This window comes from Gastrolobium bilobum, unplaced genomic scaffold (assembly GCF_033153095.1).
Source record: "Gastrolobium bilobum isolate Gb01-03AN ecotype WA unplaced genomic scaffold, APGP_CSIRO_Gbil_v1 utg6129, whole genome shotgun sequence".
In the NCBI taxonomy this organism is placed as follows: Eukaryota; Viridiplantae; Streptophyta; class Magnoliopsida; order Fabales; family Fabaceae; genus Gastrolobium; species Gastrolobium bilobum.
The window spans coordinates 932,476-948,655 of record NW_026895895.1 but is presented as its reverse complement, the minus strand read 5'-3'; the positions used below and the strand labels follow the sequence as shown (position 1 = coordinate 948,655).

The 16,180-nt window shown below is 34.0% G+C and overlaps 3 protein-coding genes across 3 annotated transcripts; 2 read left to right on the top strand and 1 right to left on the bottom strand.

Moving 5' to 3' along the window:
* The first annotated feature begins 1,860 nt into the window (after positions 1-1,860).
* On the top strand, positions 1,861-7,235 carry LOC133296678 (ribosome biogenesis protein NOP53-like). The gene is made up of 12 exons (XM_061495724.1): positions 1,861-2,090; positions 3,156-3,328; positions 3,495-3,543; positions 3,638-3,663; positions 3,770-3,850; positions 3,953-4,063; positions 4,198-4,289; positions 5,165-5,284; positions 5,361-5,483; positions 6,178-6,244; positions 6,347-6,426; positions 6,967-7,235. The coding sequence occupies exons 1-12, from the start codon at positions 1,922-1,924 to the stop codon at positions 6,971-6,973; spliced, it is 1,098 nt and encodes a 365-aa protein (XP_061351708.1). The 5' UTR covers positions 1,861-1,921; the 3' UTR covers positions 6,974-7,235.
* A 1,988-nt stretch (positions 7,236-9,223) lies between these two features.
* On the top strand, positions 9,224-10,455 carry LOC133296642 (protein LURP-one-related 14-like). The gene is made up of 3 exons (XM_061495668.1): positions 9,224-9,439; positions 9,898-10,119; positions 10,324-10,455. The coding sequence occupies exons 1-3, from the start codon at positions 9,224-9,226 to the stop codon at positions 10,453-10,455; spliced, it is 570 nt and encodes a 189-aa protein (XP_061351652.1).
* A 3,501-nt stretch (positions 10,456-13,956) lies between these two features.
* LOC133296677 (amino acid transporter AVT6C-like) lies at positions 13,957-16,100 on the bottom strand. The gene is made up of 5 exons (XM_061495722.1): positions 15,701-16,100; positions 15,329-15,481; positions 15,043-15,246; positions 14,498-14,963; positions 13,957-14,403 (listed from the first exon to the last, which is right to left on the bottom strand). The coding sequence occupies exons 1-5, from the start codon at positions 16,059-16,061 to the stop codon at positions 14,286-14,288; spliced, it is 1,302 nt and encodes a 433-aa protein (XP_061351706.1). The 5' UTR covers positions 16,062-16,100; the 3' UTR covers positions 13,957-14,285.
* Between the last annotated feature and the right edge of the window lie 80 nt (positions 16,101-16,180).

Genomic DNA, 16,180 nt, shown 5'->3' with positions numbered 1-16,180 from the left:
TAGGAAGATGCAGAACCAATAGGTTCTTAGTTGATGTTTGTTTCTTCTTATGAATTACATTCTTGTTTCTAAATTATGCAATCGATATGATATTTATGCTTAGTTTTATTTATGACTAGATCAATTGTAGATAAACATATGAGTCATATATGACAATAGGGATGTTGGTATGTGATTCTGATTGGTTGATTGTTGGAATTTGCATGATCTAGGGATAGACTTGTGAATTTTATAACTGTGAGTTCTTGCGTTAATGCTTATTTTATGAAAAAGTATTAAGTGATTAGGCTTTGGATTAGAATAAAGAATTAAATTACCAAGGGATTGAGATTTAATCAATTATAGAAAGAGCTGTTAATAATTTAATCTTGAATGTGATCGTGAGAATATGCAAACTCGTTAAGAAACCATTGGGGAAGTTGAATCCTAACTACGCCTTTTTATTAAAAATATAAACTTAATTTCTAGTATTCTAAATTCTGAATTTAATTTCTAAAATATTAAAAACAAAAAAAAATAGTTTTACAAATTTTGCTTTTAATTAAATCACAATATTCTCAAGAAAACTTTTAATAATCGATCCAACTTTAATTAAATAAATATATTATTACTTGGTCATCAGTCCTCGTAGGATCGACAACTTTCTTATCACTTTATTACTTGTACGACCGGTACACTTGCCGAGTTCGTCAACAAAATGTCAGTGAAATTGCGAGCAATCTCGATCCCCAGAAAATACTTTAGAGCTCCCAAGTTATTAAAACAAGAATTTAGCACTGTTTCTTGCAAATATAATATCGTCTACATAAATAAGTAGATCGACAGCAACATTTTTTTTCGTAAATTGAACAAAGTATAATCCTCCTTTCTTTGAGTGAAACCATTAGAGGGAAGGACTGTGCTGAGTTCAGCAAACCAATTTCGGGGTATTGGCGCAAACTGTACAATGATTTCTTCAAACAACATTTATATATTAAATTTCAGTATCAAAATTCGTATTCAACATGAACCAAATTATTTCGCGGTCGCTAGACCAAAACAATTAATAACAATAAAATTATAGAGATGATATTGATCAGGGAAAAATATGTTTATTTTTGCTACGTAGATTTCTATACCATATTCACACAAAAGTGAAATTTATAGAGAAAAATAAAAATATTAAACCCTTAAAGCAACATACATAATTTTTTTTTTTGAAATATTCCATCGGTTCATCGTTTCGTGATTAGTCCGATTCGGGGCGGGTCCAGCATTAAGGCTTTAAACCTGGAGAGATTCGAACACATGCCCTCACCCCACCTGCTCAGCTCCCATGCGCGAACTGAACTACCACCATTTGGTAGCAACATACATTATTAGAAAAGTCTTTTTAACAGCTTACCAAAAAAAAAAAAAAGTCTTTTTAACTAGAAAAGTATATACATCGTATTATGAGGTGTCCTTTGTCCCTACTTCTAGCTTCTTCTTCACAAGTCACACAACCCAGCAAAATCCACCACACCAAACAATCAAAAACCCGCAGAATGGCAGAGAGCCAAAAACACTCTTATGCTGTTCTGCTGATTAGGTCTTTTCAAGAGAGACACGTCATAAGGTTTTTTTCAACTGTTTGTGTCTGTTTGTTGATTTCATAATTGTCCCTATCTACGTTTCAACTTGAAGGGGCATCGGTTCAACTAAGGGGATCCAATTCAAAATTATTTGCTTTTCCACACAGGCTTATAGGAAGCGAATTAAACATGAAATTGGGTCAGGCCATAATTTTGGGCTGGGCTTGTGAGGCCCATTTACTTACATAACATAAACCCTGTTCTGTTATGCCGCCAACAGTGATGGTTACGTACTTAGGTTGTTGCTAAAACCCTTGTTTGTGAAATCGAATTGAGAAACACTTGAACCGAAGCATATCTATTACAGAATGGGGAAGAAAGCGAAAGGGTCAAGGAAGGGTAAGAAGGCATGGAGGGCTAACATCAGCACCCAAGACATCGAAGATTTCTTTGAGAAATCAACAAAGGACGCTCTCTCCGGTGGCTCTCTCAATGCTCTTTCCAGCGATTCCCTCTTTTATGAAGACAAGTCCAAAGGTAATATCCGTTTTTTTAGTAATTTTTTCTTTTGGGGTGGGTAGTGATGTGTAAATTTTGCCATGAATTACACCTTGGTAATTATTTAGATCCGATTTTGGTTTTACGTTTGTGGGGTAATTGGAATTAACTTTGTGATGTCCTACTCATGTTGTTCGATGAATTGCCCCAATAAAGTTATAGTTTTGAATGGTTGCGCTTGGCTTTGGAATTCCAATTTTGAGTGTAATAAAACCAGAGTTCGCCGCTGGGTAAAACTTTTAGTCTCTTTTTTTGTTTTTTTTTTTTTTGGGGGGGGGGGGGGGGGGGGGGGGGGTTAATTGGTAGAAATTTTGATATGTGGTAAATGGCTAATTATAATATAATTGGTGAAGAGAGAAAACGCATATGAAATTGGAAATCAAAATCGATAGAAAAGTATAGTTTTCGTAAAAAATTAAAGAAATATTTTACTCAAAACTATAATCCCCCGTTCTATTTCATTGATACGATGGCTTAAATGAATGAAGAACATTATTCAGATGTTGACGGTATGTTTCCAATAAAGTAGTATGTTTCAACTGGACCAACTAGTTTATCCGTTGGGGATTTTATTCCCAGTTTAAGCACCGTAGCGATTTTTATTTTGTGTCTATACATTTTTCTCAGTCCACAATTATATTTCTTTTTCATGTGCTAGAATACAATTGAACCTAGAGTAGTTTTTCAAGTAACACACCATCTGCTTGATTAGTGAACTATCATTGTTGACTGACGTAAAGTTCAGAGGAGTGATTAAGTTGTCCCAAGATGCCAAGACCACTCTTTTATGTAAAGAGTGGTAAATGGGCAATTATAATTATAATCCCGGACTTTGTGTTTCTGCTTGATTTTTTGGTATGGAAAATATTGTATAGCTAGAATCCCCCCCCCCCCACACACACACACACACACACCCCACCCACCCACACACACACACACACAAGATTCTGCTAGAATGAGTTGGCATTCTTGTTGATTGTTGAATATATTTGTATATGCCTAATTGGATGATGTGATTGAACTTATCTAATTTGACTTGGCTAGATCTTGCGGTGAAGAAGAAGATTGAAAAGCACAGGGAAAAAGTGCTCCGTTGTGATAGCCTGCTACAGAAAAATCAGTTTGTTATGCCAGTGCCATCTTCTACTTTGAAGAAGTGCTCTAAAAAACGGAAAGTTATCTCTAAAGTGAAAGAGTCCAATCAAGATGGTCATGAGGTCAGTAAGTTTTCCATTAATGCAGCAAGACTGAAGTAGTAGTAGAGTTACCATATTTGAATTACATGCTCAGCTGCAGTCATATTTTTGGACAAAATTTTTCCATCCCAAACCTTATTTAAAATTTGTTCTAATAACAGTTCTTGTCTGTCATGACCTATATCAGGATGATTCGATGTTAGCTTCTGACATGTTTGATCTATGGGGTGATAAAGGTACCTTGTATGGTTATTGATTTTAAGTATTGGCTTTCTTTTTTGTTGTAATTATGGGATGTTAACCATAGAAGTCTTTGATATTATTGTGCAGATGAGGACAACAAGAAGGTCAATAAGGTACACTTCGTAGATTAAATTCTAATTAGTGGATTTGTTATTTTGTTTTATCTTTGCTGCACTTTCAGTGTTTCAGTTGATAATATGGTGGCTGCCTGCTTAATAGGTATCAAAGCCTTCTCTTATTCCAGCGGTAGAGGTTGATCCTCCAGGATGCTCATTCAATCCCTCATTTGAAAGTCATCAGGTAGTTTCTTGAGTGAGAAATGATGTGTTTTTATGCTATTTTCGATTTTCGTCTCCTCATGAATCTTGATGAAGAATTTTAAAAACTTAATTGTTAAACCAGGATACATTAGCTTCTGCTGTTGCGGCTGAAATGCAAAAAATTTACAAAAATGAACTGGGCCCTGAACCAGTGCCATTAACTGTTCCTGGAGAAGCTATTGCTGAAGAAGATGTGAGTCTCATTCTCTTTATTTATATAATTACTGTACTACATTAAATTTGTCACATTTATAAAGCTTTGGATTGGCGAATTTATATGGCTTGAGTCTCTGTCTCAGTTTTTTAAACAACCGTCTTTTTTGGCAGATGTATTTTCTTGATGTGGATGATGGGAGTGACGATGATGAAAGTAAGCTTGAAAATGAGGGTGAAAATGAGGATGCTGTAGCAGAGAAAAAGTAAGCAATCATAAGTTTAACTAGCCTGCATTTGTTTAAATATTATTTGTTAATTTTATGATATTTAACCCCAAATTATTATTATTTATTATTATTATTATTATTATTTCTAAACTATAGATTACCCATCAAGTCAATTAATACATTGTTCTATTGTTTTCTTTTTCTCTTCTGCTTATGCTTTTACTTTGAATTTAGACATTCTAATGCATGTTGATCGCTTTATAATTATTTATCAAATTCTTAGTATTATTGTCCTATTTAACATTTAATTAATAGTTTCTCCTGGTGATTTTAATTTGATGGAGCCTATTCTCAGTCGGACAAAAAAACGACTTGCATAACTCCAATAGAGATTTCACAGACAAACAATTATCAGTATTTCATTCATGGAACGTCAATGGCTACACTGAAAACATAAGACTCTAACAGAAAATGACCGTACAAAGACTAACAGGTTCCCTCTCCCCTGTTGCACCCACCTACTGAGACACCTTGCCTCAATGGCCTCCCAATTCCCAATAACAGAATACATGCATACCCCCACTCCACAAGCCCCCCCTCCTCTCTTTTTTCCCATCCTCTAAGAATCTTCTAGAAGAATTTCCCTAACTAATTAACTAACTCGGTCACTTTTACGCCCATCATAATTAAACATCTTAGATGCGTAAAATATTTGTGTTACGGATAACACATTGCTGATGTTCTTTTTTTTTTTTTTTAATTAATTGTTTAATTTCATGTTTTTTTGCATAAATTCCTTTTGCATCTACACACGGTATATTTTTTATTAATGAGTGTGTAGCTTATTATTTTCGAAACAGAGTAATCTCTTAACGTCTGGTGTATTTATATTATCTGAATAATTGGGACAGGCCTATTAGAACGAAGAAAGTGACTAGAGTTGAGTTGAATAAGAGAGCTAAACGCAAAGAACAACTGAAAAAAGAAGCGGAAACAAAGAAGTTAGAGGAATTGTCAAAAGAAATTGATAGGTAATATGACCACTTTCTTTCTGTCCAATTACAATAAAAGATGATACTTAAGCATCTGTTGTTTTTTTGGATACAGCATACCAGAAATTATTCAGGAAATTGAGAAAGAAGACGAGGAAAAGAAAAGAAGACATCTCAGGCGACATGTTGCTAAACAAGAAATGTTAAAGGCACGCCCGCCACGCTTAGGAAAGCACAAGTAAGCAGTCTTTTGTATATATCTTAACTTGCTTCCCTTATCAGTTATCACTCTTACGGGGGTTGGGGGATGTACTTTAATGTATTAGTAAATTGTTATTTTATCATTTCTACGGAAAAAATTTACCAGTTGGGTTTTCATGTAGCTTCTGTTACTTGAGACTAGTAACCTATGTATAAAATTCCAGAGTTATGAATCTTGATAAATGAAAATGGTAGGATACCACCCCTAAAACCAACTCTAAAGGTGTATTCTAGAAGGGAATATAGATTCCATGATAATCATGATCAAGCTGAGTCAGCAAGGCAGTTATAAGAGAATACGATTGGAAGGCAATTCTGTTAGGGGAAGGGAGGTAGAGTCACATGTGAGAAGCAAAGCAACACACTGGAATGCAGGGAAAGAATTAGTATAAATAGGGGTAGGAAAGGGAGCTAGAACTAGGGACTATTTTGGGCTTGGGAGAGAATTTAGGCACTCTCTAATTAGTCCCGGCGTAGTATATGTCACACCTTTACTTTCTGTCATTTTATTTCCATTTTCCTTATTATTTTCTTCATCATTCCATTGCTGTGTACTGAATTTGCTGAATTCTGAGTTGGATTCTGCTTTATTAATACAACTTCAGTTTTTTCTTCTCTTAATTGAGCTTGGTATTGTATCAGAATATTTATCAATTCTATTCTCATAACAGGTTTGAGCCTGCTCCTGTTCAAGTTCTATTAAGTGAAGAGATAACTGGATCCATCCGCAAGCTAAAAGTAGGCTTTTAAATTTCTCTTGCTGAAATTTTGATTATTTTGGAGTCTCAGTTTTTGTAGACATGCAAGTAAACTTTCCTACTTTTGCTGTTACATATTCAGGGTTGTTGCACCCTTATAAAGGATCGATATAAAAGCCTAGAGAAAAGAGGATTGATTGTTCCAACAGCCAAGACACGAAGGTTAGTTCAAACTGCTTTATTATTATATCAAATACATTTGTCAGAGATTTCGTACTTTGTTTTTGGAGAAATATGGATCATGTATTGCTGCCGACAATAAGTTTGTCCTGTCTTCTGAATTGTCTTACCTCGTGCTTTTTCCTGGCACGAAGGTCTATATCTTTTACAGACATTGCTGCCATATTTGTTTATGGGTTTTATAATTCTCATTCAACATGAGAATTGAAATTTTCCTACACACCTTTCGATTTTTGTGCTGACATGGATTCTACATATAAATTTTTTCTAACATATGGGTCTCACATGTTTTTTGTCTCTACAAGATAAGATTTCAATTCTCATTCAACATGAGAATTATAAAACCCTTTGTTTATATATGATTTGTTTTCTCTCATTTGGAATATGATTACAGTGGACACTACATTTTCCAAATGGAATTAACTAATGCATTTCCTTCCATAATGTTGTATGTTAAATGGGGCATTATGCATTCAAAACTCTTGATCATATTTTATGGGTATACAATTATGCATTGTACAGGAAGTAGAGTCCTCTTCTTTGTGGTTCCCTAACTTAAGTCACTCCAAAATTGAGGAGGTGTTGATGTGGCAAGAAGACAGGTGATGATGAAAGATCAAGATAAATTTTCTAAATGAAGATTTTATTTTTGTCGTATGTTTGGCTTAATTTTCACACATCTTAAGTCGCTGTAAGAAAAAAATGGATCTTATGCTTTTTTATTAGCTGTTTTATCGGAAAGGAAATGTTTATATTTGTAATAGTTAACTTATTTCTGCATCGTTACATTGAAATTGTTATGCATATCATTATGCGTGAAAGAAAAAAAAAATGATTTTTTTCTCTTCTATACGAATTGCTTTTGAGAGCCGTCGAAGTAAGGTAATTTGGTTGAAGTCACAAAAATAGTGAATGTCACGGTTCAGAGGAACACATTTGGGTGAAAACTCCATCCAATCCCATAGAACTATCACTATGTTACGTTTTTCAATCATTTCTATGGAATCGGGTCATATCATAACCCGAGAGCCCAACAGGTGTGATTTGGATCAAAGTGGGCCTCATGCGAAAGCAGGATTGTGCCCGCATTTTGGGCCGTTATTGTCTTCGTAGCCCAAGCCAAATCCACTGAACAAAATTGCAACGGAAATTACAGTAATCTTTGGAATTCATGGGGAAAAAAAAGACGGAATTGCTGGGACAGTGTCAATGATTGCATAGGAGTTCCTTGTATGGGTTATCAGCTTTTTTACTGCAAGAATTTTTAACTTATAAAGCACGCATTTGCACTTCGTTGCTCAAATCTTGTAATATTGTTAAAAAAAAAATTCAGGAGATAGTTTGATGCAACAGTTTGGTACTTTTGTGTGTCAAGGACCCTTTTTTAAAAGGATGGGAGCTTCTATAATGGTTCGTTTTGCAATTGATGGTGACTTGTACTACCTTTACATCTCTCATAAATTGCTTGCTGCAAATAATTTCCGACGTGGTATACCTTAGGTTAATGCATCTCGCCGTGTATTAATCCTTTGTCTATCACGGCAGTTTACTTATACAAAGATTTTGCGCTTGCCACAAGAATGTTATCATTGTCAGTATTGTGTTTGTGGATGGATTTTAAACACAAACAAGGTATGAGTTTGAGAACGGATATAGATCAGAACACAATTTTATCTTGTGTTCGTATTATATCACGGGGTTATGTTAAAATTTATCACCCCTAGTTAGTATCGCTTGTTGACTTTGTTCTTCAAATTGTTTTATTCACATACCTCAAATTCCAAAATTTTAAAACCATATCTCAGGCAATTGATTGTTTTTACAAAGGCAGGGTAAAGAATCAATTTAACCAATTAATGATTTTTTATTTCTCTAGTGCACTTTCAATTTAATACAAAAACTTAAACTGTTGGTTGGGTGAGTACATTAAAAATGTTATTTTATATTTATGTAACAAGAACCAACTGGTACATTTAATTTCCCCCCATTTCATTTGTATTCTTCGGTCAATATTGGGCTGTCTGAACTAAGAAGAAAAAGAATTTCTAGAAAACTTTTCAGCGAATTTCAACATCTGTGTTTGAATCAAGATTTAAAAAATAAATGTCAGAAATCTTATGTTACAATCGAATTATGTCATAAATTTATGAAAACTTTATTTTCATCTGTATATTGAGATTGATGGAATTTTCCGAGTGAGGGTGCGACTCAAGTTCAGGATCCCATTAGCAAATAGGTTTATTTTCTATTTTTTTTTTCATTCTTTTGAAAATATTAATTTGCTTAGTTTGAACTCGTGAACTTGAATAAGAAGTGGAAACAACAAAAGGGATAAGGTTAGTATATTACATGATACAAAAGAGGGAATTACAAATTACAGAAAAGAAGTGTCAAAGAGTTGAATAAGAAATACGAAAAGTCATTTTGAACCGCCAAAATAAGAAAAGAGTAAGGGGACTTCCTAATAAATTAACAACATAAAGTAATGTTCATTGTTCTGTAATAAATAACAAAGTGATCAATAATTAATTATTAAGAATATGGTAACCTGTCATACTATGCAACCGCGTTTATCTTGGTAATTCAAAGAGATCAACTACCACCAAATGTGACAAAGCCATTTTATCTTCTTATATATATGAGAGTGTTTTCTGCACTGCAAACAGGAAGTCCTAAACAAAGCTTCTTTCTATAAACTCTGATTTCCCATTATCCTTGATGCATTTTAATGGAGGCCAGCACTCCTGAATTATCATTGGCACTGGCACATGGGTTCACCATGATCCGGGTTGTAGAGGATAGCTTCTGTGTCCCTCATCCAACAGAAGTGACTGTCAAGAAAAAATACCATGGATTCTTCTTAAACCAACGATACGAAGTGTTAGATGCTAACGGTAATCTCTTGCTTCAAGTTGATGGCTCAAGCCTTAACATTCAGAAGAAGAGGGTCATGCGTGATGCTGTTGGTACCCTCATCCTCACAATGCGTGAGAAGGTAAAATGTTCTCTGAACTATGTATGTTTCTAGCATTCTTATAAATGAACATGCATAGTGTTATGGACTGTATCCATATCTTAACAATCCTAGTACTAGCAAAATTGAATAGAGATATCACAACCATATAATCTAGAGAGGACAAAGGGATACACACTTTTGACCTATTTACTATTATTGTCAACACTGGACATACCCACATCTTAGGTACATGTCTATTGATAATGCGCAGTAATTAGAGTATTGCTGAGCGCATACCACATCTTAGATCCATCTTAGCTCCATCTCTTAGATATCTCTGAGCGCATACCCATGAGGTATCCTTATACGGTTCAACAGGACGACTGAACACATAATATTCATGTCATTATCAAATAATGGTTTCAATTAACTTTCAAGTCAAAAGATACACATTTGATACAATAAGTAATTGACTGTGAGACATATTGAAGATTAAGCTGCTAACACTGCGCCATCGGTGGATGGTTCACAAAGGCAGAAGCACAGAGCAGAAGGATCTTATTTTTGGTGTTCAACGATCCCACCCTCTTGACATGGAACCCCGGCTTGATGTGTTCATGGAGAGTAATATTAAGGAAGATACCAGCAACTTTCAACTTGTTGGGAGCTACACTGATAGGTCCTGCAAAGTTTACAAAGGCCACACTATGATTGCTGAGGTAACCTACTAGGTTTTAGTATTATTGTCCCAAAGTTTTCATTCTAAATTAATTTGAATTAAAAGTCATGCAGATAATTGAGATTGTAAATTTTGAATTGCTTCTCTATTTTTTCAATTTTTCTCCAGACAAAGAAAAAAAAAAAAAAAAAGGCTGCTGTTTACACAACAAAACCATCGAAGTTAAAATACATCATGTGTGCAGGTAATTGATGTATTCCCAAGGAGCAGCTTCAGCAAATGGAAGGAAAGCTTTAGAGTTAAAATTAGTGCAGGGGTGGATTATGCTTTCATCGTTGCTTTACTTGTAATACTCACTGTAAATGACTACATTTGACTGAGATTTCTCTCCTGGACAAGGCCTATATCTATCAGAAATATCATCAATCATTAGATAGTTTGTAATAATCTAACATTATGCGATTTTGCTTAATGTTTAAGTTTAACTCAATTGGCGGAAATGGGTGGAAATCTTGGAACAGGTTCTTAGGTTGAAATCACTGTGATAACTTCAGGCTAGACCATATACTTTGCTAAGTTCTTTTTATAAGCTCTTTCAAATGTTTTTATTTTATTTTTATTTTTGGGTACTAAGCTCTTTCAAATGTTATAAAAGCAAACCTTTCAAGCGAAACCTTAAGTCAGGAATAGATCTAGGAAACAAATGTAAAGGGAGCCAAAATAATTCTAATGTATATAATACTTTAAAATAATTTTGTTTTTCTCAATTCAGATCATAACTTGTAAAAATAATTTAATTAGCTTATCTTTTATTATCTGTCATTAAATTACGGGTTTATATAATTTGATTAGGCCGAATTGAAACTAAGACTTATTTGCAATTTTCAAACCCTAAATTTGTATATTCTAAATTTAAAATGATGACATTTCTCAATTAGTAATTAATAAAAGATGACTCTTAGTTTTAATTATTTTAAATTAGAGTGAATTTAAAATAAAAGGATAAAGGTATAAACTATATTTATGTAGGATCACATTATTACCATTCTATATAGGTTTACACGTAATTCAGTAATTCTGAACAATTTTTATTTGTACATTAAAAAGTTTCCTACTTAATATTTTTGTTTTATAAAAAGTGTAAGGGCCAAAATTAAAAATTAAAAAACAATAAATCTGAGTAAAACAAAAAAATTCATATACTAATTATTCATTTTGGAGAGAGGGACAAAGCTCCCAGTTGCTCGCACTGTATCTTTTCTGTTTGCTGCTGTGTTCAAGATATGGAATTTTAGAACATAGTAAGGAGTAAACTGCAATACAACGCATGAGCCTCGCCCTCACCCTCAAGGCCCCGCCCATGGAAATAACCTACGCATAAGTACTAAGGAAATGGGAATTAATTAATTTTTAACAAATGGTTTCAACAACTCCTAGTCAAGCTGTATACATTTCAAAATCACATTAACTAGTTTTATAGAGAATGACTTGTGTTTGTTATGCCGGTTAATTTCAAATATAAATTACTGCAATAATCCTAAATTTATAAATAAAAGTGAGATAAATATTTAATTATTTAATTTAAACAAATTGACACAAATATAAACACGACACAATTCTTTTCGAGTCACTTTTTGGTTTACATAAACACGACACAAATACGAGTTGATACAAATATAACTTGACAAATGAACATGAAAACTCCGTGTTGAAAATTTTCACTCTTAATTTTAGAAGAAAATATTCATGACATTTTATCTCAATCACTTGATTTTTTCCCCCCTTCTGCTACTATTTAGTGTTTAGTGACGTCAGTCTATATGATGAAGTACCATTGAAGATAGAATGAGATAGATACATTAAAATAAAATTCTTTCTATGTTTGTACAATTAAAAATAAGAATGGAGAAAATAAAAAATTTTAAACCTAAAATTTTACTAGGCAAGTTATATTTACAATTTTTTTTATAATTTTTTAAATTTTTTTTTATTATTATTAGATCAAAAGTGAATCAATAACTCTCAATCAATATTATTTTATTATAATTGATTTGATTTTAATACAACAAGAATTAATTGTAAAAGGTGGTAAGAATAAAAAAATTGAAAGTATAACATCACTTGAAGATGCTAAGAATATGGGTATGAATAGTTTGCACTCGACCATAGTTTTAAACCTCACTGTCAGTGCTATTATTGCATAAACTAAAATAAAATTTATAATAACTCAATATTTCCAAGATGATTTTTAGTGTTTATTGTTTCTTCAGCAACTTTAGATAAATTTATCTTCAGTAATCCCAAAATTAGTAATTACATTGTTTTGAAGAATGTGAAATTAATAAAGGATATTTTGATAAAATTCATATAGCAAGAAATAAATAAAATTTCTAAAATATATTTCATTAATTTTCACAATCCCAAAGCGAAGTAATTTTAGAATGACGATAGATGATTTTGTCTCAAATTGCTGGAGAAATAATAAACCCCAATTTTAAATGGTAAAATAGTCATTTAGAATTTTTTAAAATAAAAAAGAAATTATTTCCGATCAGTATAATAACTCAACACAAAAGTAAGAGTTTTGAAGAATAATGATTCCATTCACACTTAAGGCCAAAAGCTCTTTTTTTTTTTTTATTTTGAAATTATAACAGAAAATAATTGAAAACTTGCATATTTTTATGTCTATTTTTTTTGTCACATTAATATTATTTAAAGAAATTGATATAAGTTTTAAATAAGAGTGTGTGCTTTGCACAGAAGCTAATCTCTATATAAGATTATTCCACCATTCAAAAAAACTTTTAGATTACTTTCTTTGACTTTTTTGAAACCGCAATTGTTATTACTTTAGATGTATCCAATGATAAGATCAAACAAGTAAAGTATCGAAGAATATCAACAAAGCTCACATAGATAGCTGAGTTTTTTGAGTATATGGAAAAGACTGGAGGATACCTTAGGAAACTAGAAAAAAAAAAATATTGAAGAATCATCATAGAAAGTGACTCTATCGCTGTTGCATGTCACTTTGCTTACCAAATCCAGTAATGCACTCGGAGAGATTCACATTGTGGCTCACATTCGGAGCCTTCTAAACTGTGCTGATCAATGCATTATTAAACATACGTTTAGAGAAGGGAATTATTGTGCAGATTGGATTGCAATTTGCAAATAATCACCTCTCAGCAAGCGAAGAGAACGAATACAAGGAGCTAGCCCTACTACCTGCAGGTCTTAGTTTTCTGTTCTTAGCTGATCTAGTCAATATAGGAAGAGACCGCTATATGCGCTTTTGTTAGTTTGTTTCGGTTTTGGGGCTATGCCCTTAAAACTAAAAAAAGAAGAGAGAGTATAGAAGTAGTGAAAAATGTTAATATTTAAGACATCATAATTTTTCCCATATATCTTAACCTCTCTTAAATTTTGTTTGTTTTCTAAAATAAATTACACTAGCCATTTTCACATTATAAAATGCGGTTTTGAAATTTGTAAACTGAGGTGTGCATGTGACACTGGTAAGCTAAGATATCATTCGATTCTATCATTCGCGACTTAGGTAGGAAGTGGGAATATTTCAATTTCAATAGCTATCCATACTACCAGCTCTCCGCATTATTAATATTTTGGTTGTGAATTGATACATACGGATAACTATTTGATTGTGATACGTACATACAGATAAGCAGGGAAAGATCCGTGGGCTAACAAGGGCCACTGTGAATCAAGTTGTGTTTTTTATACAACCTTCTCTGAGAAAAAGAAAGGGAATAAAATGTTCAAAGAATTGATGGACCTAACAAGAAGACATACAATGAATAATACATATAATAGGACTGATCATGAGTTGGGTTACAGGACCTGATCTCATTAATGGGTCCCAATGCACGTTTAACAACCGGCATCTATCAATCAGATTGCTCTTGGATACAGTGTATTTCAATTGGGAAATTTGGATCCATATCATTAAATGCATGCTTCATCATATTTTATATTTTAGATAGCTGTTCTGTTCTAGATAAATGAATTTTACAACAAACAAATAATAATGACATCCAAAACAACCAACCCTAGAAACACAAGCGCCTCAACCTCAACTATCAAAGGTGTCTAGACTTCTCTCTCTCTCCCCCTAATCAAAATTTTTACATATGGGACAAAAGGAAAAGGAAAGAAAAAATAAGGATACAAATTTCTTGCTTACTACCCGAAAAACTTGTATATGTTGTTGGAGATAGCAATCACACTTGTTGCTACAGCTAGTATAACCATAACCAGTGCTATAATTTTGTCCCTTCGGGTTGATATACCGTGAGAATCCCTGTCATTTTTAGAAAAATGAAAAAAAAAATTAGACAAAACCTCGTTTATTTATCTTGCAATTGTCTTGTTGAATGGAAGACAGCGGAATTTACCTTAGAACAATAGAACCAGGGAAGACGAAGGCAAGGCACACTGCAGATGTTGATCCCATAAACTGAAAGATGTACCAAATATCTGGGACTGCTATAGCAGCAACGTAGCTGAAGACTAGCAGCAATAAAGTGAGGATCACAAATCTCTTGGTGTCTGTGGCCAGCAGAGGCTTCTTGGGGAAGAAGAATTCATCTACGTTGGCTCTCAGAGAGAAGTTCAGGAGAGGGAACGCCAGCATAACATGAAATGCATAGGTCAAACGGACTAAAATATTGAGCAAGGAACCAACTGCAGAATCAGAACTCTGGTCAAAGTTGATGAGAATATCAGACTGAGTTGAATCCCCAAACAAGAGGTACCCAAATAGGCCTATTGAAAAGTATATGACCGCACAAAGTATTAATGCTATTCGAACTGCAGTTGTCATGTCCGATGGCTTGGCTAGCTCAAACCCAATTGGATGTACTGCAAGCAAAACCAATTATTTTCAGCAAACAAATCTTCTAACTTCTAAGCCACTAATGCAAGCTTACTAAGTAAGTACCGTTAAAATGAAATGTGTAGGCTGTGACTATCACTGGAACTGCAGTAAATAGGTCGAAGAAAGAGGTGTTGTGGTCCAAACGAGGAAACAATCTTGGGGTTTGTGTTTTTCCTTCTACAAGAGCAACGATTGCCAATACAGAACATATTGTAACAAATGCCACAGCGAGAAGAGTTGATATTGCAGAACTGAACTTCAAGGACTCTGCCAACAGCAAACAAAACAGAATGTTAGTCACATTTGAACTCACATATTAATCCAATTCAAATGCAGTGGACACACTGACCTACATGACGGAACAAGACCAGTGGAAGCATAACGAAGACTAAGGTGACGAGCAGAGCAAATTCACGTGAATTCCACCATTGAATTCCAAACCACTGTTGCAAAATACCCAAGTGTACTTCTCCTTCAGGTTGATTTCCAGAAAGCACATCCCCTGTTCAGTGCATCAAATTATACACTAAAGGTTAGAAATATCATCCAATCTCCTTTACAATCATTTAAAACAGAAAGATCCAAATTCAGATAATTTTTGGTAGATAGCAAAAAAATAATTTCTTAAAATAAAATAAAATTTAATATCTAGCAAAACTAACCAAAATTATGCAGCTGCTGAAGAAAAAATTCAGTAAAGAAAGAAAAAAAGCATCATTACCAATAATAATCAGGTACATAATTAAACACCCAAGATTAGTAATTACGACACAAAGTTGCGCTGCCACTGCTCCTAAGGGTCCAAACGACTCTCTCATGACACCAGCATACGTCGTCGTCTCGCCGGAACGCGTAAACCTCATGAGGAACTCCACTGATATTTCAGCTAGAAAAGCGATGACCAGAATCAACACGAACGCCGGAATCACACCCAGAACCTTCATAGCCGCCGGGAGAGACATAATCCCGGCGCCAATTATGCTCGTGGCAACATTGAACACGGCGCCGGACACGGTTGCTGGCCTCGCAGCTTCCTTGGATTCCGGCAAGAGGGGGAGGCGTGCTCCGGTCACCGGCGACATCAAGGCGGCGCGAGTGAAGTGAGGAAAAAAGAGAAAGGATTCTCGTCTTATTGCACATAAATAACGTGCGAAAGTGTGGCATTTATAGGTACTTTAGTTGAATAATTAAGATTACGGCG